Genomic DNA, 27,630 nt, shown 5'->3' with positions numbered 1-27,630 from the left:
AAATACTAACTCTAGCTACCTGTACACTATGCCTGCATAATTTGGTTTCAATAAACTTTGCACTTTTACGTATAGTCAGTTTGGTCATGGAATAACAATGGTGTGTCCTAAATTTGGGCAAGTTAAATGGCATAAAGCAAAACTGATCACCTTTTATTGTATGAATGGAATAAACTGACCTTTTAACTTTCAGACTATATAGCTATATTCACCTTTCTAAGATCATCCAACGAAACCAGTCGTATCTTTTTGAAAGCAGTAATTACTGTTGCATGCTCTGTGATCTTTAAATCAGTATTGTCATGTTCTACCATACTGTAACAAAATCCTGGGGGCAATCTCTGGGATATCTGTATCATTATTTTCAAAATATAAAATACAATTATTTTCTACAGTTAAATACGACAAATTCATATCAGTTGTGTTTAAATAGAAGCTGTTATTAAACGGTAACCCTGTAAATTCAGAAATTTTTGAGATTTCAGAAAATGCTTCATACAAATAATGCTTTCAACATTAAAAATGCTAGTTTTCATTTTTTGCAAAAACTATCCTGTCGCAATTATAAAAATATTGCAAAATTTTCTGAATTTACAGTAGATGTAACTATAAGGGTGTATATTTTTAGCATTATATAAAACTTTTTTTGGTCTTATGTATTGTATGGTCTACAGCAATATAGGTATTGATTCATAACTGACAACATTTATTAGAGGGGCCTTCTTACCCCAAAGTTCAATACAAATCAACACTAATTGTCAAACAGTTTATATTTCATTCATTTTTGTGTGAAGAAAATATGGTACTGAAATCCTACAACTTAAAGACCACCATTGGTTGAACCTTGATTTTCTTTCCATTTTTAAGGTTCATACAGTTTTTGTTTAAATATTATCCAACAATGCACCAATCTTGTACATTTATTTCAAGACAGTGAGAAATTAAAACAGGTGAGATAAAAATGACATAAGATATTTCTTTTAAGTTGCTGATTACAGGGAAATTTTCACAATCTTACTCAATGCTTCTTATTACCTTTTTACCATGGCTCTTAGTAATTGTGTAATTTGATACAGGTTGATGTATGTGAATATGCTTTCATCATTAATAAAAACATGAATACGAATGCTGTCCATAGGACACCATGCCCTTCTCACATTATCATATTGAACTGATGGGAAGATAGCCTAATTTGGCATATATATATCATAATGAACATGTGTATTAAGTTTTAAGTTATGTAACCAAAACTTAATTTTAAACTACCTTGAACCAAACTTGAACCTACATTACACTAAAACATCAACCTAACATTGGATATACTTGCAACAACTCTCTGAGGGGTCTGCAGGTGGCCTATCCTATCCTACATACCCTCATTTTCTCTGAACTTCATCCCACACAACCTCTATTACAGGACCTGCCTATTGGATTTATTGTTAATTTGTTCTCTTCCTGAACATGCATGAAATATTTGCCACTGGATGATAAGCACCCAACAATCAATCAATCAATAATAATGGACAGAACTAGATAGACTAACAGACTTCACAGACCTGAAAACATTATGACCCCTATTTTCATAGGCAGGGCATAACAAAACTGCTGCAACTTTCTTTTTGTACTAACTGTATCAACTTACAGAAGAACCTGATGCTATTTCACTTTCTTCACTGACAGCTGTAGCAGTCATACCAGACCATACATTATCTATCATGCTGAATAGAGCTGGATCTCTGAAAAAAGACAACATCTATATCAACAATCTTTAAAATTCTACTTCAGAGGTAACATTATAATCATGCAATGTAACTGTTTCTTTAAATAAAGAAAAACATTAGTTTTTAGACAGGCTTCTTTTACTGTCACTTCAGAAATTTTTGTAATTTTTAATTTTTTGCAAAAGAAGCATTGCATAAATTCAATGAATACTAAAATTTGGAAACCTTTACATGTGGCAATATTTCCTGAAATTACATAACATATTCTCACATTTAGGTTGGATGATGACTGAACTTTTGCAATAAATTGTTGATACAGAGGTATGTCTAACCTGTGTGTAATTTCGATACAAAATGTTGAAATTTAAATAGCAACACTTTACATGTAAACTTTGCAAAAGGAAAAAAGTCAAAAGACAATGACTGAGGATAAATCGTCCCTTATAAATACAACTACTAACCAAAGATCACTGAACTACCATTAGTGGTCCCCCTTAAACAGACCTATTTACAAACTTAAACATTTGATCTATGCAAAAGTTCAAAGTCAAAGGGCTATGGGTGACACCATTTATTTTCAAACTTTTTTCTTAACTTTGTGGTAGTATTAATATAAGAAAAGATTCAAGCTGAACTATTCCCATACATATTCTATGCATGAAGTAGCAAAAACAAATCACTCACAAAAATTATTTTATATGTGTATAAAAATTTTATCGAAACAAATTTTAATACATTTTGTACTTGAATACTGTAGAAAAAAAACACCAGTATGCAATTTACATAAAGGTATGGATGGGCAAACAGGGAGACAAGCAGAAGGCTCGAAAGGGGTAAATAGTTTGCCTCTGATATACCATTTCAAAAGAATAAAAAATCACGAATTCAGTTTTTGAGTAAAAATGACTTTTCGAAAAATCCCGGTTTAAGTATAATGACTTGGATCATTTATAATACATGAGTCACATGACACCACTCAACTTACCTATCTCTTGTTGTTCTAGAGAGCACCTTAAGTCCAGTAAATATGTAAGAAATACCTTCACCATTCTGTATTACATCACCATACAAATGTTCAGAACTGTCTGGCATCTGTATCTCACACATAATACCATGACCATCCTCTACTAACAGACTATATCTGTAATACAAATGTATAATATAATTTTTGATCAATAAAAATTCTGAAATATTGATATTTTTTCCATTTTTCCATTTCCTAAGAATCACGACATATCTTTATTCTGTTACTATGTATATCTTTTTTGCATGTCATTCTCTGTACCTTTGATTTTATTGGTTTTTAGAGAATAAATTGTTGTTCTTGTTGTTGTTGTTATAAATCTGACGTGTCCTTTATTGTTTATTTCAAATTTTAACAAGTTCATGATCTTTATAAAGTTTTTTAAGTCAAATGATAAGTGGTTGATCCATGCATAACAGATTCTTAACCTATCAACACTTGTCTTACTCTTCTTGGGAGTTTTTTGTGATTCCTTTTGCATACAGTTCATGTAATCTCTGCAATCTGATTGACGTAAAGAAAATTAAATGTCTTAAAAAAGATTCTTCATTATTCCAGAATAAAATGCAGGACAGCATAGTCATGCTTCCTAACAATGTTGATGACACTTAAAAAACCTGGACAACTGCTGGATTTTAAAATGGCGGAATTGAAGATTGAATCATTGAAGAATGGACATGATTTAGAGTATATACCACAACCATTGAGTCACAGGCACTAGAAAATGGTTTTCTAATGAAATTAAAATTGCTCTGGTAAAAACTCAGATATATTTATGCAGGAGAAACAGCTCACAATTATGACATGTGATAAAGATTTTCTAATAATCTAAAAAGCATTAACCACATAGATGAATAAAAAAAGAATGTGTCTGAGGACATGAATGCCCCTGCTCAAGCTTTGCAATTTTCCAAGTTAAAAAGGGGCATAACTCTATAATGGTAAATGACTCGCAACCCAAATTTGAACTCTGTCTGTGTGTTGTGGTTCTTAGCATTGTGTATGAGTTCCATAAAATTTCGGATGAGACAAACTTAAGAAAGAGTGCAGAAACAAAACTAGAGGCTCTCAAGAGCCTGTGTCGCTCATCTGTATTTACTGATGCTTTGGAAATCATGTAAAATAAGGTTAAAATCATAATTAATAGTATTAGATATTAGATATTATAATGATATCTAAGATAATAACAAAAAACTGCAAAATTTTTATAAAATTACTAACTCAGGGGCAGCAACCCAACAACGGGTTGTCGGATTCGTCTGAAAATTTCAGGGCAGATAAATCTAATTCTGATGAACATTTTTGCCACCTGTCAGATTTGCTCTAAATGCTTTAGTTTCAGAGATATAAACCAAAAACTGCATTTTACCCCTATGTTCTATTTTTAACCAAGTCAGCCATCGGACAAATTTTTTAAACTAGATATCCTAATAATGATTATTGCCAAGTATGGTTAAATTTGTCTTAGTAGTTTCAGAGAAGAAGATTTTTGTAAAAGATTACAAAAATTTACAAAAAATTGTTAAAAATTGACTATTAAGGGCAATAACTCCTAACGGGGTCGACTGACAATTTTGGTCATGAAACTTATTTGTAGATCTTACTTTGCTTAACATTATTGCTGTTTACAGTTTATCTCTATCTATAATAATATTCAAGATAATAACCAAAAACTGCAAAATTTCCTTAAAATTACCAATTCAGGGTCAGCAACCCAACAACAGGTTGTCAGATTTGTCTGAAAATTTTAGAGCAGATAGATCTTGACTTGATAATCAGTTTTACCCTATGTCAGATTTACTCTAAATGCATTGGTTTCAGAGATATAAGCCAAAATCTACATTTTACCCCTATGTTCTATTTTTAGCCATGGCGGCCATCTTGGTTGGTTTGCGGGGTCATCGGACACATTTTTTAAACTAGATACCCTAATGATGATTGTGGTCAAGTTTGGTTAATTTCAGAGGAGAAGATTTTTGAAAAAGTTAACAGACGACGCCGGACGACGACGACGGACGCAAAGTGATGAGAAAAGCTCACTTGGCCCTTCGGGCCAGGTGAGCTAAAAACTTGCAATTTTCCAAGTTATAAAGGGGCATAACTCTAGAACGGTAAGCAACTCACTGCCCAAATTTGAACTTTGTCTGTAAGTCTTGGTTCTTAGCATTGTGTATTAGTTTCAACAAATTTGGATTAGGCAAACTTAAATTAAGAGTGCGGAAACGATAATGGGACGGATGGAAAGACGGACAGAAAAATGGACTGACGGACAGACCATCAAGGGTAACCATCAATGCACCTGTTGCCTACGGCGGGGGCATAAAAATTAGTGAACACATGAAAAGATTCTCCTATAATTTCATAGTTTCCCCTACAGATCAAATCCCCAAGGAATCAACAGTATTAAAACTTCACCTTTTTGTAATTGAATTTGGAACAGTTTTACACAACACTCTATGGACCAATGCACTGAAGCAGACCCCTGTCTGTTTGGAAGATTTATCTATACTTTCTAAAATAGAGTCTGATACAGTTGGTGTCCCAGTTGAAGCCTGAGTAGCTTGTATCATATACAGTGACCGTTCATGATCTGGAAGTCCAGGTATATGTGTACTTCTATTTTCTCTGTTTTCTTTACACTGAAATGTAGCCATAAGTTAAATTTCATACTGCCTAAAAATTCAGTAAAGCAGTTAGTTTGTATAATTTACATTAACACAACATACAACTGACATTTGATTAAGGCCTGACAGACACAATCATGCTCCTCTGTTGTCATAAAGCACAAGGATGGAATTTTTTTATTTATACTTTAACCACTTCCCTTCTTGAATGAGAAATAGGCTGTTTATTGGTTTAGTTAGTTCATTTACCATGTTTTATACCACCTCTTTAAAGTTTGGATCAGAATGTCTACTTATTTTCCTTTTGCAATCTTCATTGAGGTTTTGATATGACAACAGTTTCAATGTCCCCTGCGTTGCACATATTTTATCTTTCCAAGGGCAAGAACTTAAAAACACTTCTTTTTTTATTGTTCTTTAAACTGTTTACAAATATCTTAGAGAAATGAAGGCTGAAGAGCAAAAACAATGCAATTTCCAATATGATTAATATTTCCAAGGGGCATAAATCTTTTTTAAATATTTGATCCCCACTGATTTTCGAACTAGTACGAGACATTGCTAATACAAACCTTTGATATAAATTTGATAAAAATCTGGCAAAATTTGTACACATGAGAGCCCTTACAATGCAATTTTCCATATAATTAATATTTCCAAGGGGCATAATCTTTTTTAAATATTTGATCCCCACTGATTTTCGAACTAGTACGAGACATTGCTAATACAAACCTTTGATATAAATTTGATAAAAATCTGGCAAAATTTGTACACATGAGAGCCCTTACAATGCAATTTTACATATAATTAATATTTCCAAGGGGCATAACTTTTTTGAAAAATAGTTGATTGGCACTGATTTTCAAATTTGGTGAAGGCATTACTGATTTAAACCTATGATATAAGTTTTATAAAATCTGGCAAGAATTGTATTCGTGAGAGCTTTAACATGACTGGACGGACGCACGCCCTGTATTTCTATGTCGCATGGGGGGACAATTAAACTGATAAAACTAAAGAAAAATAATCCATAGATTTTGATATACACAATTTAGAGGACAAAAAATTAAAGCAGTTATGATTTGGGAATTAAATTTTACAAGATACCCCATCATGACAATGATACACTATGGACTGTCCATCAATACAAACGGTAGTATGCTCTAATTGGAAAAAAGAACTCCGGTCAATTGAAGAATTTGAATTAGAAAATAAAATGAAATACACACTGATTTCCTTACACACTTTTCAAGGATACAAACGTCTCTGATCGTATCTGTTTTGAAAAAATGATACAGGTAGGTTGTGTGGTGTGATTTACATCTCTACCCTATTATCTGGATTAAACAGTTGTTTTTATTACGGTACTTAGTATTTTTACCCTACCATAATGGCTTTGGATGCTTAATTTTAAGATTTATGAAATGCTCTGATAAAAAATTCGTAACGTTATCTAAGAAGTGAGAAAAGGTATTACCTGAGGAATGAGAAAAGGTTTTTATCTGAGGAATGAGAAAATTGAGAAGCTGAAATTATCTCTTTTGTCCTAAAGTTCTGTTCTCAATTTACCCTCATTGTCAATTTCTAAATGTAAGCCAAGATATGAGGCAGACTTAACTGTATTTGTTGTATTTCAAGTTTGATGGGATAAACACGTTCAACATAAACACCAAACTTTGAATTATTTAGTGAGAGGACATCATCCATATAGCGGAATGTAAAGTTAAAGGATAATGCTACCTTATTTTGATTATTCCTAAGAAGCTCCTGTAAACATTCATGGTGAATCACCTACACCTTGAATTTTTTTCTGAATTATGATAAAGTGGAAAATACAAATTATATGTCCCCTTCAGAATTTTGCAGGTCATGATAGAAAAATATACCTGTTTTTGGAACCCATTATTCATCTAAATCAATGTATTATACCTGAAGCATTATGCCTGGCAGACATGGGTACTGGTAAGCTGGACACTGTTTGTAGTCCTTTACTAACCCTGAAATAGATATTCACTCAATAATATCATATCAAAAATAAAGGTAAACAAGAATATGTGTCCTTAGGACACCATGACATCTCCTGCTTGTACTATCACACAACTCCAAGATCAGCAAATTACGAAATCTGGGTCCAAACCCTAATTTTGCATATATTTCAAAAAGCACATATGTAATGAGTTTCAAGTTAATGTGTCCACGACGTATCAATGGTTAATTAGATGGCATCCAGTCAGGAATATATAAGAAGTGTTGAAACCTTATAACGATTCCATTCATTTTGTATTGTTTTTTATGGCACTTTTGTAGTTCTGAATTACATTTTTGTACATATGAAATCAAATTTGAGAGTTTGAATCAGTTTTGGTGGGCAAGAATTTGGCAGCTAGTGGCCATTTAAGCTTTACCTGTAACACATGGACATTTCCATTCCATGGTTATTGTTGATGGTTCAGGATTCTGTTGTACAACATCTACACTTCCCTCTACTCTGATAAAATTGGTACATAATAATACTGATCTATCTATTGACTGTAGTTTCAGTTTTTGCCTGAAATAATAGATGGAAATATTTACAAACAAGAGGCTCCAATGGGTAAGCAGTGCTCACCTAGCTTCAATGTTTATAAATGCAATAATCAAACAGTGAAACTTTTAACAGTAAACATATACTTCGAATATTGTATGCAAATCTATATATGCAGTTTCAGCGATTTTATATTGGTACCTAAATAGTTTAATCAATATATAGACTTAATTAACTGGAATTTAATGGTTTAGTTTTGCTGTTCTATACTTCTGTCTGTCTATTATAGTGATCATGTTATTTGGAAAAAATGCTAAAACTCTTTGAGGAGTCAGATAACTTTGATGGGATATACACAATGAATGGTCTACATCCTGATGACAGAGTCAGATAACTTTGATGGAACATACACAATGGATGGTCTACATCCTGATGACAGAGTCAGATAACTTTGATGGGATATACACAATGGATGATCTACATCCTGACGACAGAGTCAGATAACTTTGGTGGGATATACACAATGGATGGTCTACATCCTGATGAGAGTCAGATAGCTTTGATGGGATATACACAATGGATGATCTACATCCTGATGACATTCTGATCATTTATTCCAGTGGTTCCCAAGGCTTTGAGAAATCAAATGGACATTTGGTTCAGTAAATCATTCTTCTTAACTGGACCAGATTCTTTTTTACAGGATATTTACACATATGATTTGGACAAATTAAAAATTTTACTGTTCATTTGGTCCAGTAATTCATATCACTTAACTGGACCAAATAAATTTCTACTGATCTTTGCCCAATGTCTGGCGACCTTGGGAGTGACTGTTATTCCTTCATGAAATTGCAATTTTTATTTTTTCCCCGACTGTCTGATGGACTTGTATGTAACCAAAATGAAATTACCCTCCCAATTCAGACTACAGATAAATGGAGATTGTGAATTCAATTGTCTGATGATGTCTTTTGGTTATTTGTGTTGTAAGGTTGCTTGTCTCATTGACCTAATCCATATATCTACTTTTATCCTGCAATCAGCCAATTATTGTACAAATAACATGTACACAAATAAATGTTTGCGTTATTTGTACTTGCACAAATAAAGTCTCCTGTTACCCCACTTTCTTGAGCAAACATTAATTTGAATATTTCCTTTTGGATAACAGTTCATTTTGGAGTTCTCTTCGTGGCCTGCGTGTAAATGTAAGAGATAAATTAGTCCTGGTAAAATGTGTCCAGGTGTACAAATATTACTAGTATAAAAAGTCCATGGTTACAGAATTTACTATAAAAATAAGAAGATGTGGTATGATTGCTTATGAAACAACTATCGTTCAAATGAAGTGGATGTAAGCAATTATAGGCAACTGTATGGCTTCAACAATGAGAAAAACTCATACCATATAGTCAGCTTTAAAACGCCCAAATATGAAAAATATGAAACAATTTATTTGAGAAAACCAACGGCCTAATTAATAACAAAACAAATTACGAAAAAAACAAATATGACAGACATGAACCAACGACAACCACTGAACTACAGGCTCCTGATTTGGGACAAGCACATAAAGAATGTGGCGGCGTTAAACATGTTTCTCTGTGCTCAACTCTCCCCTAACATAGGACAGCGGTGTTTCAGCACAACATAAGAACAAACTATAACTAGTGGCTCTAAAGAGCCTTTATCACTCACCTTGGTCTATATGCATATTCAACAAAGGACACTCTCCAACACTGGAGAAGAGAATAGAATTCATGACAAAAATCTGTTTTGTTGATCTTGTATTGCTGGTCATTAAGTCTGTTTAGTTTTTGCTTAAAACACAAAAGACGGTAAAAAAAATCCTAATTTAAGGGAAATCACTCCTGTAAAGAGTGACAGTCTACTAACTATATTGGAAAATTTGACTTGTTAGTAGATCTTGTCTTGCTGATAATTTTTGCTTATTTAAGTTTCTATCTATCTATAATAATTTTTATCATACATTTTTGTATAAGGCAAAAGCAAAAAAATGGTAAAAATTGTCATTAAAGGGCAATAACTCCAACAAGGAGTCATCAGATGATTTTCACCATATTGTCTTAATGGTAGATATTGTCTTGTTGATCATTTTTACTTTTTAAAGTTTCTATCTATCTTTCATAATTTTTAAGTTATATGGAAAAAACACAAAAAATTGGTAAAAATCGTCATCAAAGGGCAATAACTCTAATATCGACCATGTAAACTTATTTGTAGAAATTGTCTTGCTGATCATTTTTGCAATTTAAAGTTTATAGTTTTCAAGCTAATAAGCAAAAATGAAAAAGAATGGTAAAATTTGTCGTTTAAGGGCAATAACTCGCGACGTTACACACAATGTACATAACGTTTTAAATAGCTATTAGGTAAAGTTAATATTGTGTTCAAAATTATTTCAGACGTTAAAACAAAAAGAATAAATTTTTATGACTTTTGATTGTTATTGTTTATCAATGTTTAGCTATACAAATAAACGGATAAGAAAAAAAATGTATATAGATTAGTATTTTATGTTCAGGTAGTAAGTAAAGTAAAGACAGTGGAATAAAACATTTATTTCCCTTTGCTTCAGGAGATATGAAGATTTGTTCACCCTCAAAAAAGTTTAATTTCCCCGAGGGCATTGTAGAGCCCTCGGGGAAATAAGAATTTTCTTTGGTGAACAAATCTTCATATCTCCCTCAGGCCCAGGAAATAAATAAAAATTGTTACCTAAATAATGGATCTTTTATGTATATTAATATTGAAAGTCATGAACACTATGTGTCCACCTGCAAAAACTAAAACTATAATAGATAGAGATAAACTTTGACAGGATTTTAATTATTGAAATTCTTAATATATGTTCATAATCAAATGGTTAAAATTTTAAAATATATTAACAAAGTTTTAATTAATATTACAGAAACTTATAAATCACTTCATCTGTAAGCTTTTAAAAAGGTTTATGAATATTTTGTGCATATTAGTTTTGGACATACATTTTTTTTTATAATAATATTTTATTTTATTTCATTCTACATGAATTAAGGGGAGATAAACAAAAAACTGTTCACTAATGTAATTTTCACTTTTCAATATTAAATTTCAAAACAGACCTGTATATTTTGTATACATGTATATGATTATTTTGGTTTTTTATGTAGTTAAGTTGCTTGTCTCATAGATCTAAAAGATAAATTTACTTTTAAGTAAAAATCAAACCATCACCTTGAATAAGGGGGAGGGATATTTAGTAATATTTGAACAGTGATCATAAATGCATCTCATATAAGACTAATATAACACATAGTATACTGAATACAGTGTTATAGTAGTCACAGATCTCATTTTCTTACAGTTATAAGTACTATGATAATGTCATAATCATTTGATTTGCCGCTGAATGCCATATTTTCTTGATGATACCAGAGACATATAATACAAGAGATTCGCAACTCTAGTAGAGTCTATATAACAGCCAATAAAATGACGTGGCCACCGGAAAGCCGATTAATCCGATGGATTTATGGGTAAAAAACCACTATTGTTGTGAAAAAGGTTCTATGCCTCACGATTTTTCTAATGGATAATGCCGATACCTTTCACAGCTAAAGCATGCAAGTATATTTAAAAGTTACAAAAAACTAATTATAATAATTTGTTATTGATAAAATGTGTTCTAATGATGAGATTAATCAAATACAAACAAAGTTAAAACTCTACCCATTTTACTTCACCTATTGCCGTAGAAACCATTTGATCTCCCAATTTTTTTCTTAAAACTTTGAAATATGCTAATAAATATATAATTTTATGGGGCAATAACAGTTATTTCTAAAAATATCATCAAAGGTGACTATTATTTTGTTATTAATACACAAAGCCAGCTATGCTAATTTTATCAATCTGTTTCGTCAAAACTAGAAATTTACAAATAAATATGTCATATTATAGGGATATTATATTACTCCCAATTTTTTTTTCTTTTCTTTTTTTTTTTTATTAAACTGGCTAAATATTGAAATTGTTCATAGACAAATTTCCTTAAATCAGTCCTTCATTTTTGTGCACTATGAAATTTATAGCCTGCATTTTGTTAGACAATTTATTCATTTTTCATTCTGTTTATGGCAAAGTTGTTTATTTTCTCCTATTCTGAAGTCATTGTTTTTTTCTTCTTTTTAGGGTGCCAAAGATGAACGAATGTAGTAAATTTACAAAAGGAGTAAAATTTTCCTAGTAAAGGAAGCCTTCTGCTGGTCGTAATATTATGAATGAGCTTCATGCATCTGTTGTCGTTTCAGACTACGCTTCTCATTCAAAACATGAACCTAATTCATTTTTAAATTAAAATCGTATTGAGGACATTTCAATGGTGACTGCAAAAGATATATATATATATATATTTGATAATAAAAGATTTTATTTACACCAATGATTTGAATATGTAAACACATAAACAATCTTACTTTTAAACTGCCATCTCTTTACCCCAGAATAAAAAGATAAAAACCACTACAAATGATTAAAAGACAAAAACCACTACAAATGATTGTCTCGTGGAAATAAGGTTATAAAATACTTTTTAAATAGTGTCTTCCATGTTGCTTTGATGTATGACCTCGGCTCCCACTTCAATGTTGTGTTTTTTATAGATTTTTTGTTGCTTCGAGGACACACATATCCATCTATGTATGCAGTATTGTCAATTGTTTTTGTTGGTGGGTCTCTCGCTTATGTTTTCGTCCTTTTCACTATCAACAAAGAGTTCGTTATCAGTTTATTCAACTAGGAGTATATCTAAGTCGTAACTATTAAGATTGTCATCCCACGAAATAAAATCGGAATTTTCGATATTGCGTGCACATGAATGAAGCTTAATTGAAATGAGAAATTAATTGTAATTTTCTTAAATATTAATTCTCAATACACACTTCGAACATGAAGAAACCATAAATTTACCCACAATCATTTAAAAAACAACTCAATATGCAAGCCTATGATGAAACTGTCAAACAACACTTAGAAATCAAATTAAACATTTACCGACAATCCTACAGAAAAAACTCAATGCAAGCCCAATAATTGATGAATATAAAAATAAATAAAATTTTAATAATTTATAAATATCAAGAATAAAAAAAACAAAGATTATCATGATTAACAATTAATTAACAAATAAATTAAGTTTTTTTTCCACATTAATTAATTTTACATTTTGTGAATTGTATTTTTGGAAAGAGCGTGGACACCTGTGGTGTAACAACTTCTTGTTTACAAGGTGTCAATTAAAACACTTTATTTATAACATGTTCGTGATTTACCTGGTCATCGAATAATTCAAACCTAATATACATGTCACACCGTGAAATTATGTCTCCGAGACAGGTGTATATTCAATAGAAACCCATTATGTAACTATCAAATGAAATGAACTCTGACACAATTTATCAAGTGTTAATTATTTAATATCAGTTTTTTTTTAATACAATATCAAATTATGTCTCTTTTTCAATAATACAAATCTAAAATCAAAATTACATTAAAATAAATAATTATATATGTACTCAAATTATTTTATTAATTATGATAAATTTAACACTGAAACAGTTTATGTTATGCTTAAACATTCGTCCTTACTTCAAGTACTTTTAATACTTTTATTAATGACTTTATTACCTAAGGAAATCTCGCGAGGTTTAACTAGTGGCCGCGTGTTATTACGGGATTTCGCCGAGTTGCGAATCTCTTGTATTATATGTCTCTGATGATACTTAGCAAGGTGTCATACAGACCTGCCAACTTTTGAAAACCTCCATGGGGGATTTTCCCCGGGGAAAAAAATTTAAATGTATCACTTCATCTTATGACTGTTTTTTTTTTTAATAATGTCCAGTAGAAAGTATTTCATGTATATTTAGGATCAATTTTGGTTTGTTTCTTGAACTCTTGAGATTGTTTTGATGCTGTGTGTATCATTCTGTGTAAAGATGTTTCTTTCATTTGGTTCATTTGTTTTATTTGTTTTATTTCGGTGTTATATTTGTTTTATTTCAGCGTTTTATTTGTATTTTCAATGTATCTATTTAAAATAAATTGATAAACAATGATTTGGTTGCTTCATTAATGCATACATTGCAAACTATGTCATGAAAAGATAAACAAGGTAAATGTCATATTAATAATATTTATTAGCATTTAAAGGAGATAAAAACAATACAAAACAATACAAAACAATAATACACAAGGAGCATAAAAACATAAAAGCTTCTAATGTTCATTTTGCACTAAGTAGAAAGCACTAAGTTACATTATCATCACTTAAAATTGTCAGCACTATAAAATTGTCATTTGGCACTAATTTCCACAGTCTTTGTTGTAAGCAACACATGCTTTCTTTGCTGTCGTCAACAAGTCTTTGTCTGGTGTTAGCTGGTAGCATGCACATTCTGAGTTGATCTTAGTGGTAAGTAGGTCACAGAGTGTTGAGTTGTCCAGTGATGACCTGTGTTCTGTGTGTATCTTCTTGACCATACTGAAGACTCTCTCACAATCTGCATTGGAGTTGGGTATACAACACATTGATCTGGTAACTCTTGTTAGTAGTGGAAATCTTGCTGTTCCTTTGATCTTGTTTGTCATTGCTGAAACTGCAGCCCAGTAGGAGTCTACTCTGGTATCTGAGTCAAACTTGGGTAGCTCATCAGCTGGTGTCACCTGGTAGTCAATGAACTCTTCTTCCAATGCTGCAAACTGGGTAGATGGTACAAGTACTGGAAATCTCTTGACAATCTTCAGTGTGTCATTGAAGTCTAGATTACCTCTCTCTGCTGGGTTGAGGAAAGCCAAACATGAAACAACTGGATCATTGAAGGGAAACTTGATCACCATCTTCTTTACTACTGCACAATAGAATTGACGAACTGAGCTGAAAAAGAAATAAAATAATAAATATCTAAGACTATAACAGCACACTTAAGCAAAAGCATACAAATCATATTTTATCTATTAGACTGTTTTGTCCAGTGGCAAATACTTCATGCATGTTCAGGACAGTTAACTCATCAATATTTTATCTCATTGACACATACCACAACTGCTAATAAAGTTATAGAAATAAGTGTCTCATTGTTTTGCATACCCTAATTGCTGAATGTCCAGTGGCAAGTACTTGACTTTGTATCTCATTGACATAAACCCCAAGTGCTTATAATTTATAGTAAAAAATGTTATAAATACCTAAAACGTCTCTGAAGTACTGTTGGAGATATGTCATCTGAGTGGTCATACAGGTAGCCTCTTGCGTTGGGTCCAATGCTGAGAATACTGTTTGGTAGTTGGTTGTCAGGATTGCTGTAATCTATGGTTGTCAGATCTTGAGTAGTCTGAATGAGTTTGGCCTTGACAAATTTTCCCAGGAAGGTACGTAGAAAGGTCTTCATCTCTGCTGCCAGGTAACCAATACGTGCCTCTGAAGCTTGGAAGATGGTGTTGAAGTTGTTGAGTGGTCCCAAGATAAAGCTGAGGAAGTAAAAGTAAAGGTGGATCTCATGGTCACTGAGTTGAGTTGCTACTCTCTGAATATGTCCGGGTTTCTCTACCTGACTCATATGAAAAATTCATTACAATATTGCTTCCGGTTATGACCAGTGTATAATGCATGCCTATTCATAACATTATCACATGGCATTTCAAAAGTTTTTAGGAAAGTTCCGGAAATATACCTCAATGGTATAGGTTCAATATAAAATCAAGTAGCAAAGTTGGATGACAAATATATAAGGAAACAGTTGTAGGAAATATTAACATAATGATCGAAAAATGCAAACATATTATACAAATACATTTTTTTCAATGTTTTAAAACTTTGGTATGATCTTAGAAAGTGCTACAATGTTCATCTTGAAACATTTCACTTAGAGACGTTTTATCAGTTCAAAACCTCACTGTCAATCTCTAAAAAATGTAAGTACTTTTGGACATTTAACAGTAAAATGCATTTCATAAACATGTATAATTAAATATATTCAACTGTGCATGCCTATAATTTTGTTGTCCTGTAGTACATTATTGTGTAGCTGTGATTAACATTGTTTAAATAAAACATATTTATATAATATTTTTCTAAGTGGAAGTATAGTATGATAAAAAGATCATAACATGATATTTTTACTATCAGATGTATGATTCAGCCCTCTGTTGGTTTCAGCTCTTGGGCTGATATATTGACCTAGGGCTGATAATACATATGATATGAAAACTGTTGTCTCCTTGTTGATATAAATCATTGTTTTAATGCAGCTTTTGGGTTAGAATAAAATAAATGGAGAATGTGTCCGATGCCCCCGCTTGCATGTAATATTATAAAGGGACATAACTCAAGAACGATAAAAGTGACGCCACCCAAATTCGAACTTGATCTGAGTTTGGTGGTAATAAGCATTTTGTATAAGTTTCTTAACATTTGGTTGAGGCAAACTTAAAGAAGCATAATTTCATAGAAATTGATCTATCCACCCATTTAGGTGCGAATCATATCTCTGGCCTAATTTCATAGAAATTGATCCAATATCCACCAATTTAGTGCGAATCACATCTCTGGCCTTACATTGATACTGTGCTATGTACGCAATGTTTCGGGTTATTTCAGAAATGTTTTTATTCCAGGGAAAATTTCATAGAAATTGATCTAATATCCACCCATTTAGGTGCGAATCATATCTCTGGTCTTACATTGATACTGTGCTATGTAAGCAATGTTTCAGGTTATTTCGGAAATGTGTTTATTCCAGGGAAACCTTCATCAGAGACCACCACTTTCGTTTTTGTTTTTTCATTTATTTTTTTTTTAATACTGTTTTACTTAAATTATTACAGTTTTAATTTTTAATTTCTTAAATAGTTTTTGAATTGTGTTTTTAATAATTACATTTTTTAATTTATTAATTAGAATTTGCATTTTGATTTTTTGTTTTTCTAACTTTTTCAACCAATGTTGAATTAATTATGCGTTTCATAGTAAGAAAGGAACTGTGAGGTTTATATAAATTATTTTATAGCTCGTTTCACTAATTCACCAATGTTTCTGTTTCTTTTGAATCCTATTGATAGGTTTTTATGGAATTTGGCACCTATTGTAGATTCCGTTTTAATAAGATGCCAGTATTTCCTGAATATTTTTTGAAGTTCTTCTGCTTGAGGATGATAATTTGTAATGAATGATATATTATATCTATTTTCAACTTTGTTCTTTTTCTTTAATTTATCTTGTCTGTCTTGGAATTTGATTTTTGATAGAATTTGTTCTACCAATTTCAGTTTATATCCTCTAATTAATAGTTTTTCAATAAAGAGATTTTTTCTGGTTTGAAATTCACTGTCAGTGTTGAGAACGGAAACGAAAAATTCAGCAATTTTTTCATTGTAAAGGGGCATAACTCTAGAAAGATAAAAGAAATGCCCCCCAAAATTCAAAATTGATCTGTGCTTTGTGGCAATAAGCATTGTGTATAAGTTTCATAACATTTGGTTGAGGCAAACTTAAGTTAAGAGAACGGAAACCAATTTCGGGACGTAAGTACAGACGTTCTGATGGACAAGGGTATTACTTAATGCCTCCGCTGCAGAGGGGGCATAAAAATGACACACAATAAGGACCAACATTTATAACAATCATATTAAAGTGACTAAACTAAAATTTACAAAAAAATAAGCAAACTATACAAATCAATGGATACACGTTTTTTTTTATTGGTTTCAGTTTGGAGATCTTTTCAGTCATCTATAACACAATTAACACCCAGTAGCAGTTAAGGAATACTAAAGTGTTCTGTATTAAAATTATACTATAATAGATAAATTACTGTAAATTTAAAAATTATTATGATGTTTTTATTACTGAGAAAAATGCCACAGTCTCAGGTTACAATAATAAAGACTCTCTTTCATAATTTCAGTAGTGATTGACCTTCATAAAATTTATAGCAATCGCTTTAGTTAGATTTTGAATTTTTGCAAAAGGTCAAGGACTCACTATAATAAATGCACACATTAATAGTTGAATTTACAGTACATTCTTTTAAATTCATCTTCACAATTAAATGCTACAAATTAAACACTTCCTTTTTATAAGCATTAATCATGCACACATTTTAAGTATGAAGCACTAAAATTCAAGCTTTTAAAATTTTTAAGTGTTTGTAAAAGCTCTGATCATGCACATAATTTTATTATGAAGAGCATTCCAGCTTCATACAAAATTTGCAGAGTCAACATTTTTACACCTCCATTTATGGAAAAACAAAGCTTCAATTAAGACAACGTCTCTACAATGCATAGGAAAACTAACAAGCATTCTGAGAGTATTGCATGGCAATACATAGTCCCCTACCGGTGAAAAATTCATTGTACTGGAACAAAATGCTAGCTTGATCAATAACTTGTCATGTTGTAAACTATATAACAAATATTAAGTCAATATCATCAAGCATGACTTAAAAAAGTGTGGAAAACTGATTATTTGAGTGAATTTTCCAAGTCCAAGGACCATAACTCTGCACAAAATCATCAGACCGGAAAAAAATTTGAACTTGATCTGTAACTTGTCATTATAAAACTATATACCAATAATCAAATCAATATCATCAAGCATGACAAAAAAAAGTGTGGAAAACTGATTTGCCAAACTGACTGATGGACAGACAGACAGACTTGCAAACCTAAAGTCCCCTTCGACTTTGTCTGTAGTGGACTAATAAAAACCTTGAAGAAATGTTATTGAAAGAATTGAATGATTCCTTTTTGTAATTTTAAAGTGTATGTAAAAGGAAGCATACATTTTAAGTATGAAACATTTTAAAGCTTCATACAAAATGTGCTTCATCGACACTTTTACTCTCCATTATGCATAAACATTATATAGTGAAAATTAGTGTTTGATATTGATGTAAAGTTAGGAACTCAAAAGTGTTCTATATTTAAGAGTAAAACTATAATAGATAAAGTGTTGTTGAAATGTTTCTGATAATTTGAATTTTAAATTCATGTTTTCAATTAAATGCTATAAGTTAAAAATCTGTATTAAAAAAGTCTGCTTTAACATTATAGTAGCTGACTAAATACCTGATTTAGAATCTTTAAAAGGGAATTCAAATTCCTTGTGAATTTCACTTTTCAACACACAACTCTTATTAGGTTTTTTAATTTATTTTCCATACTTTATGAATAAAGGGGAGATAACAAATAAATGTCAACTACTTATCACCACTTCTGACACTCCTGTGTGGATAATCCCCACTCTTCATTGGCTAAGAACAGTTCATTGCATTCCAAAGTTATATTTTATTTTTCAATAAATTGCAACATTCATGACTGCACATGCTTCCCATGACCACATCACAACACAAAGGAAAAGTAAAGAAATCCTTGATGATAACTCATAATTTCAAGGTTGTATCATAAAAATTTAATTGTAAGATTTGAATGCTTCATTTTTGTAATTTTGAAGTGTTTTTGAAATCAGTGATTATGCACACATTTTTAGTATTTAGCTATTTCAAGTTTCATACAAAATGCACTTTGGTCAACACTTTTACACCTTTATTAATGGCAAAAAGAAGCATGCACTTCTGAAAGGAAAGTATTTATAAATATTTTATATTGGTTTAAATATAGGATGACTGATTGGTTAATTTCAGATGAGTGTGTATGACTGGTTAATATAAATTTATTGATAGGAACACTGATGTGTTCTATGTTCATAAATAAAACTATAATATAGATAGAGAGCTGCATATATGTTTCCGATAAATAAAATATTAAATTCATGTTTTCAATTAAATGCTATAAATAAAAATTCATAATATAAAAGTCTGCATTAATATGACAGTAATTGATTAAATATCTGATCTAAAACCTTTAGAATAGGAACTTAAATTCTTTGTGAATTTTACTTTTAAACATTCTACTCTAATTAGGGCTTTTTTTTATTTATTTTCCTTTTTATATGAATTAAGGGGAGATAACAAATAAATGTCAACTAGTTACCAACACTTCATACAGTCCTGGAGAACAATTCATTGAATTCCAGAATTATATTTTATTTTTCAATAAATTGCAGCATTCATGACTGCACATGCTTCCCATGACCACATCACAACACAAAGGAAAAGTAAAGAAATCCTTGATGATAACTTATAATTTCAAGGTTGTATCATAGAAATTTAATTATAAGACTTGTATGCTTCCTTTTTGTAATTCTAAAGTGTTTTTAAATCAGTGATCATACACTTTTACACCTTTATTAAATGGCTAAAAGAAGCATGCAATTCTAAAAAGCTAGTATAAAAATGTATACATATTTTAATATTTGATATTGGTATAAAGATAAGAGCACTAAAGTGGTTTTAATGTAGATGAGAGTGTAATATTGTTTGATATAGAATTAATGATAGGAACACTGATGTGTTCTATTTTTAAAAATAAAACTATAATAGATAGAGAGCCTCACACATGTTTCCAATTTTTGAAATACATAATTCAATGTTTCCAATCAAATGCTATAAGTTAAAATTCGTATTAGCAAAGTCTGCATTAATATGACAGAAGCTGATTAAATACCTGATTTAGAATCTTTAAAAAAGGGACTTATTTTCTTTGTGAATTTTTCTTTTAAACATACAACTCTAATTAGGTTTATTTAATTTATTTTCCATACTTTATAAATTAAGGGGAGATAACAAAAAAATGTCAACTTCTTATTAACACTTCTGACAGTCCTGTTAACAGAATCCCCACCTTTCATTGGCTGAGAACAATTCATAACATTCATAACTGCACATGTTTCCCATGACAACATCAAAACACAAAGGAAAAGTAAAGAAATCCTTGAAAATAACTCATAATTTTATTGTTGTATCATAGAAATATACATATCAGATTTGAATGCTTCCTTTTTGTAATTTTTAAAGTGTTTTTAAATCCGCAGTGATCATGCATGCCTTTTTAGTATTTAGCTATTTCAAGTTTCATACAAAATGCGCTTTGGTCAACACTTTTACACCTTTATTAATGGCAAAAAGAAGCATGCACTTCTGAAAGGAAAGTATTTATAAATATTTTATATTGGTTTAAATATAGGATGACTGATTGGTTAATTTCAGATGAGTGTGTATGACTGGTTAATATAAATTTATTGATAGGAACACTGATGTGTTCTATGTTCATAAATAAAACTATAATATAGATAGAGAGCTGCATATATGTTTCCGATAAATATAAAATATTAAATTCATGTTTTCAATTAAATGCTATAAATAAAAATTCATAATATAAAAGTCTGCATTAATATGACAGTAATTGATTAAATATCTGATCTAAAACCTTTAGAATAGGAACTTAAATTCTTTGTGAATTTTACTTTTAAACATTCTACTCTAATTAGGGCTTTTTATATTTATTTTCCTTTTTATATGAATTAAGGGGAGATAACAAATAAATGTCAACTAGTTACCAACACTTCATACAGTCCTGGAGAATAATTCATTGAATTCCAGAATTATATTTTATTTTTCAATAAATTGCAGCATTCATGACTGCACATGCTTCCCATGACCACATCACAACACAAAGGAAAAGTAAAGAAATCCTTGATGATAACTTATAATTTCAAGGTTGTATCATAGAAATTTAATTATAAGACTTGTATGCTTCCTTTTTGTAATTCTAAAGTGTTTTTAAATCAGTGATCATACACTTTTACACCTTTATTAAATGGCTAAAAGAAGCATGCAATTCTAAAAAGCTAGTATAAAAATGTATATATATTTTAATATTTGATATTGGTATAAAGATAAGAGCACTAAAGTGGTTTTAATGTAGATGAGAGTGTAATATTGTTTGATATAGAATTAATGATAGGAACACTGATGTGTTCTATTTTTAAAAATAAAACTATAATAGATAGAGAGCCTCACATATGTTTCCAATTTTTGAAATACATAATTCAATGTTTCCAATCAAATGCTATAAGTTAAAATTCGTATTAGCAAAGTCTGCATTAATATGACAGAAGCTGATTAAATACCTGATTCAGAATCTTTAAAAAAGGGATTTATTTTCTTTGTGAATTTTTCTTTTAAACATACAACTCTAATTAGGTTTATTTAATTTATTTTCCATACTTTATAAATTAAGGGGAGATAACAAAAAAATGTCAACTTCTTATTTACACTTCTGACAGTCCTGTTAACAGAATCCCCACCTTTCATTGGCTGAGAACAATTCATAACATTCATAACTGCACATGTTTCCCATGACAACATCAAAACACAAAGGAAAAGTAAAGAAATCCTTGAAAATAACTCATAATTTTATTGTTGTATCATAGAAATATACATATCAGATATGAATGCTTCCTTTTTGTAATTTTTAAAGTGTTTTTAAATCCGCAGTGATCATGCATGCATTTTAAGTATGTAGCGCTTTCAAGTTTCATACAAAATGTGCTTTGGTCAACACATATGCACCTTTATTAAATGAAAAAAGAAGCATGCAATATTCTTAAATTAAGGTACAAAAATATATTTGATTTTTTTTATTTGATTTTTGGTGTTTGAACGGCACTTTTAAGCACCGCTTTTGGGCTATTTCGTGGCGGCCATTTTTTATTGGTGGAGGAAGCCGGAGTGCCCGGAGAAAACCACCGACCTTCGATAGGAAAACTGACAATCCTAGTCAATTAAGATTGGAGTCGAGTGCACCCGCACGAACAGGGTTCGAACTCACTACCTCAGCGTTGACTGGCTAGTGATTTCAGTAGTAACTACTTAGACCACTCGGCCACCGAGGCCCCTCTCACAAAAATATATATATAAATACCAGATATTGGTATAAAGATAGGATCACCTAAGTGGTTTTATTGTAGATGAGAGTGTAAAATTGTTGGATATTGATGTAATGATAGGAACACTGATACATTCTATATTCAATAAAATGCTTCGCTGAGCGCAGCCTGATTCGACCGCAGTGGTCGAACCCTGAACAGTTGGGGCAAATTTGGACACAATATTAAAGCTTGATACTATTTGAATTTGGATTGTGATCAAAATTTTTGACATAATATAGGTTTCTGACACAAAATAAATGCGGTCAAAGACCTTAAAAATCTAATGTGCAATACTGTGCAATTGAAGATTTCTTCTTGAAACTTTTCAAAAATTTGAAATTTTGAAAATTTTGAAAAAAATAATATGAACCCTTTTAAAAACAAATTGGAAACCCCCCTTCTCCCCAAACTTTTTGAATCCCCCTTTTAGCATTGACCATCAAACTCAATTGCAGTCTTTCCTTTGTAGTATGGAACCTTGTAGTACAATATTAGAAAGATCCATACACTTAGTCACAAGTTTCTGTCTGTAAACTAGAAAAATGCTTTTTTTTAACCATAAAAGCCCATTTAAATAAATCATAATGTCTCGCCTTCTTTACTAACTATTGATTTTATATTGATAGTCCTAAATATAAAGCTTTACTACAAGTAACACATAAACTTAACATGATCCAAGTAAATGAGGTCAAGGTCAGATAAACCAAACGAGAAATACATGTAATCCTTACAATCATTCAATAAACCAAACATAGTTGACCTATTGCTTATAGTTTCTAAGAAACAGTCTTAACCAAGAAAACTTAACATTGACCAATGAACCGTGAATATAAGGTCAAGGTCAGATGAACCATGCCAGACAGACATGTACACCTTACAATTAATTTATGCATTAAATATAGTTGACCTATTGCTTATAGTATCTAAGAAACAAACTTAACCATGAAAACTTAACATTGACCAATGAACCATGAAAATGAGGTCAAGGTCAGATGATACCTGCCAGACAGACATATACACCTTACAATCCTTCCATACAACAAATACAGTTGATCTATTGCTTATAGTTGAAGAAACACAGACCAAAACACAAAAACTTAACACTGAGAAATGAACCGTGAAAATGAGGTCAAGGTCAAATAAAATCTGCGAGACTGACATGTACATCATAAAATAATTCCATACACCAAATATAGTTGACCTATTGCATATAGTATTAGAAAAAAGGACCAAAACTCAAAAACTTAACTTTGACCACTGAACCATGAAAATGAGGTCAAGGTCAGATGACACCTACCAGTTGGACATCTACACCTTACAATCATTCCATATACCAAATATAGTAGACCTCCTGCTTATAGTATCTGATATATGGACTTGACCACAAAAACTTAACCTTGTTCACTGGTCCATGAAATGAGGTCGAGGTCAAATGAAAATTGTCTGACAGGCATGAGGACCTTGCAAGGTACGCACATACTAAATATAGTTATCCTATTATTCATAATAAGAAAGAAATTAACATTACATAAAATGTTGACTTTTTTTTTCAAGTGGTCACTGAACCATGAAAATGAGGTCAAGGACAACAGACATATGACAGACATATGACAGATGGAAACTTCGTAACATAAGGCATCTATATACAAAGTATGAAGCAGCCAGGTCTTCTAGCTTCTAAAATATAAAACTTTTAAGAATTAAGCTAACGCCGCCACCGCCACTATCCCTATGTCGAGCTTTCTGCGACTAAAGTCGCAGGCTCGACAAAAATGACATCATAGTCATGGCTAAAATTAAAAAACCTTCATCAGCAACTTTTAGTAGTAATATCTAAAAATAAAATTCCTTCATCAGCATTTAAAAGTAATTTCTAATCAAAGAGCTGAAAGCTCTGAGGAAAAATGACGCCACTGTCTCTAATATTGTGATATTTTTTATGCAAGTCTTGATTTTCACATACCGTAATAAGTTTAACATTGCAACATGTCTCGTAAGCATATAATTGATATTCGTATATGTGTCTGTTTTTTCAGTACAAATGAATAGGTCAAGACTACCTCAATGATCTACAGTATCCAATTACTACTGGCTGTTTTTTTTTGTATAAATAAATAGGTCAAGACTACCAGAATGATCTAACAATATCCAATGACTACTGGCTGTTCTTTTGTACTAATAAAAAGGTCAAGACTATTTGAATGATCTACAATATCCAATGACTACTGGCTGTTCTTTTGTTCATATAAATAAAGACTACCTGAATGATCTAAAGTATTCTAAGTAATGTGATTTTTTTCTTGCAATTACATTTTTCTAAATCAAGAATATAAACTACTAGTATCCTTTTCAAACCAAATGATTATGAAGAGCCTGTTGTTAGCAAGCTCTTATACCCCACATACTCATTAAATAAGTTACTAGTGACCTAGTTATTTCTGTTACTTGAAGCAAATTATATTTCTGTATATTTAGACAATAGTATAATATTGTTTTACTAGTTTTATTTCACCTTGAAGATTAGACAAATAGGGATACTCCTTCGATTTTTTATTGCATGTCAGTCAGGTCGCTGTATATGAAACTTGAAACCACTTCTCTGCCATATTGTTATTTTATAACAACTCTGCCCTTGAACATGTTGACCCATGTAATTGATATTCATTCTTTAACCATATATCATAGTCAGTTAGTTTTTGATTTTGCACTCCCACACCACCTTTCATGTCTTTCAGGTCAAATGTCTGTCTCCATTTAAGTTAATGACATTGAACAATCATGGTATTAAACACAATTTCAATAGTGATAATGCTGTTCTCGTGGGTCACCATATATTCAACTTGGGTAGCATTCCAGTTATTGAAATTTGTGTCAGGTTAGAACAATGATCTAGATCTTTAGGAATGGATCTTATAATTTAATATGGAGCCATAGTATTGGACCCCTACACGGTAACAAAAAAAACAAGCTTGAAAGGATACAATGTCAAGCGGCATAATCTATCACCAGAGATTACAAGTCAAAAGAGAATGGACTAGATACGTCTCTAAAATGCTTGCTGAACTGGAACTACAGCAAGATCTACAGACAAGACGAACAAAGCGTTGAAGCCAGAAGTTAATATTTATGTAAAAAGTAGTTGAGGGGCTGATTCCCGCTATTGAACCATACTGTCATTCTATAATATCATTGCGTAAGTATTTCTGTATTGGCCTTGTTATTGGTCCATGTCTTGGGTGTATTGGTCTGAGGCGAAGCGGAAGGCCAATACTGCTGGCCGAGGACCAATAATAAGGCCAATACAGAAATACACGTAATAGAATCTTTATTAATTAACTACAGTGTTACAATATTTTTTTTATTTCATTTCACAAGAGATAAACATTTTTACCTTGAAGTGGAACTATCCAAATCTCGGTTTCCTTTTATAAGATGCAATATCTAATGATTCAGTGCCGTTTGATTGCTGGCCGAGAACCAATAATAAGGCCAATACAGAAATACACGTAATAGTATCTTTATTAATTAACTACAGTGTTACAATATTTTTTTAATTTCATTTCACAAGAGATAAACATTTTTACCTTGAAGTGGAACTATCCAAATCTCAGTTTCTTTTTATATAATGATTCGGTGCCGTTTGAAGTATCTTCAGCCTTTTCTCATCTGATGAATTTTTCTACCCTTTCCAGTCACTATAAAGTGTTACAACTTTAATTTAGACACAACACATAAATAGTAATTGGAAAGGTACTGCCATTGCACGTGTAATGCAAATATATTTTAAAAAAAAATAATGTAAGAGTTGAAATTGATACAACTATCCTTAAGCCAATTGACCAAAGAACGAAGATTTGCACAATTACAGAATGCATATGCCTGGTTCGGGTTAAAAAATAAACGACCGTTTAAATACAAAACATGAGAAGCAACAGTAAACATCAAAAATCGATTTGTACCATCGACATGATGAAATTATGAGGTCGTCAAGAAATGAACTTTGTGATAATTTACTCGTTCCCCAAACCTGAAATAATCCCATCGTCTACTTTCAAAATGCTTTTTAAATGAATGGGACCGTCTTTAACCTAAAATATATGCCATACTGAACGTTTCAGCTTGTTTATGGTGAGTAAACCTGCGTCTTACAAACAACTGTTTACTTTCAGTTTGAGTTTATCGTGACTTACGATCTAAAAACTAGAGACGTTCCGAAATCCTGTTTTGTAAACAAAGATTCATACGCACCGCGTGGGTATAACTGTATTACTAATTTCCGATTTTTAAAATCTTCGTAAATCTGGATAAAGACCAGTTTCTATCCAATGGATATCAAAATGATTCCGATTTTCACTTTTTTTAATGATTGTAAAGTTGAAATGGCATGAAAGGCTGACATTATTTAGGAGAACTATTTTGTCTAGCGATTGCTGATCATTGGAGGGTAAACAGTCCAACACCATAACAAAAGGGATCTATTTATCATGTATACATACCAATTGTTTACGATTGTAAGACATGTGCATAAAAGTGAAAGCTCGAATAAATATGAAAAATATAACAAAGGGATAGCTCCAAATACCATTTAAAAACAAAAAAACATATGGACAGGTCAAGATATCTTTTTGGTAAATAAAATAAAGTATGTAAACTGGTTCCCGACCGACTACAACACTTTGTTCGAGTGTAGCGTAATACAAGCAGATTCCAGTTAGTATGTAAAATAGTAAATATGAAACCGAGTGCGGTAGGCGGAGGCAATAATCGACTGCCGTAAGTTCTGGTCAATGGTATCGGAAACATGCCGCTGATAGCGTCATTTTCCAAAAATAAATTGACAG

At 31.3% G+C, this 27,630-nt stretch overlaps 1 protein-coding gene across 1 annotated transcript in view; it reads right to left on the bottom strand.

The window, feature by feature from the left end:
• Positions 1–27,630, bottom strand: part of LOC127702312 (DNA repair-scaffolding protein-like) — a 56,942-nt gene that overhangs the window by 8,316 nt on the left and 20,996 nt on the right. The window contains exons 8-13 of the mRNA XM_052206448.1: positions 7,775–7,917; positions 7,299–7,366; positions 5,161–5,384; positions 2,707–2,862; positions 1,643–1,736; positions 213–350 (exon numbers count right to left, since the gene is read on the bottom strand). Coding sequence (XP_052062408.1) covers positions 213–350; positions 1,643–1,736; positions 2,707–2,862; positions 5,161–5,384; positions 7,299–7,366; positions 7,775–7,917 — 823 coding nt within the window. The remainder of the gene's footprint in view (positions 1–212; positions 351–1,642; positions 1,737–2,706; positions 2,863–5,160; positions 5,385–7,298; positions 7,367–7,774; positions 7,918–27,630) is intronic.

Source organism: Mytilus californianus, unplaced genomic scaffold, assembly GCF_021869535.1.
Source record: "Mytilus californianus isolate M0D057914Y unplaced genomic scaffold, xbMytCali1.0.p SCAF_5, whole genome shotgun sequence".
Classification (NCBI taxonomy): domain Eukaryota; kingdom Metazoa; phylum Mollusca; class Bivalvia; order Mytilida; family Mytilidae; genus Mytilus; species Mytilus californianus.
Note: the sequence above shows the minus strand (reverse complement) of the source record. Positions and strands in the feature narration are given on the sequence as shown.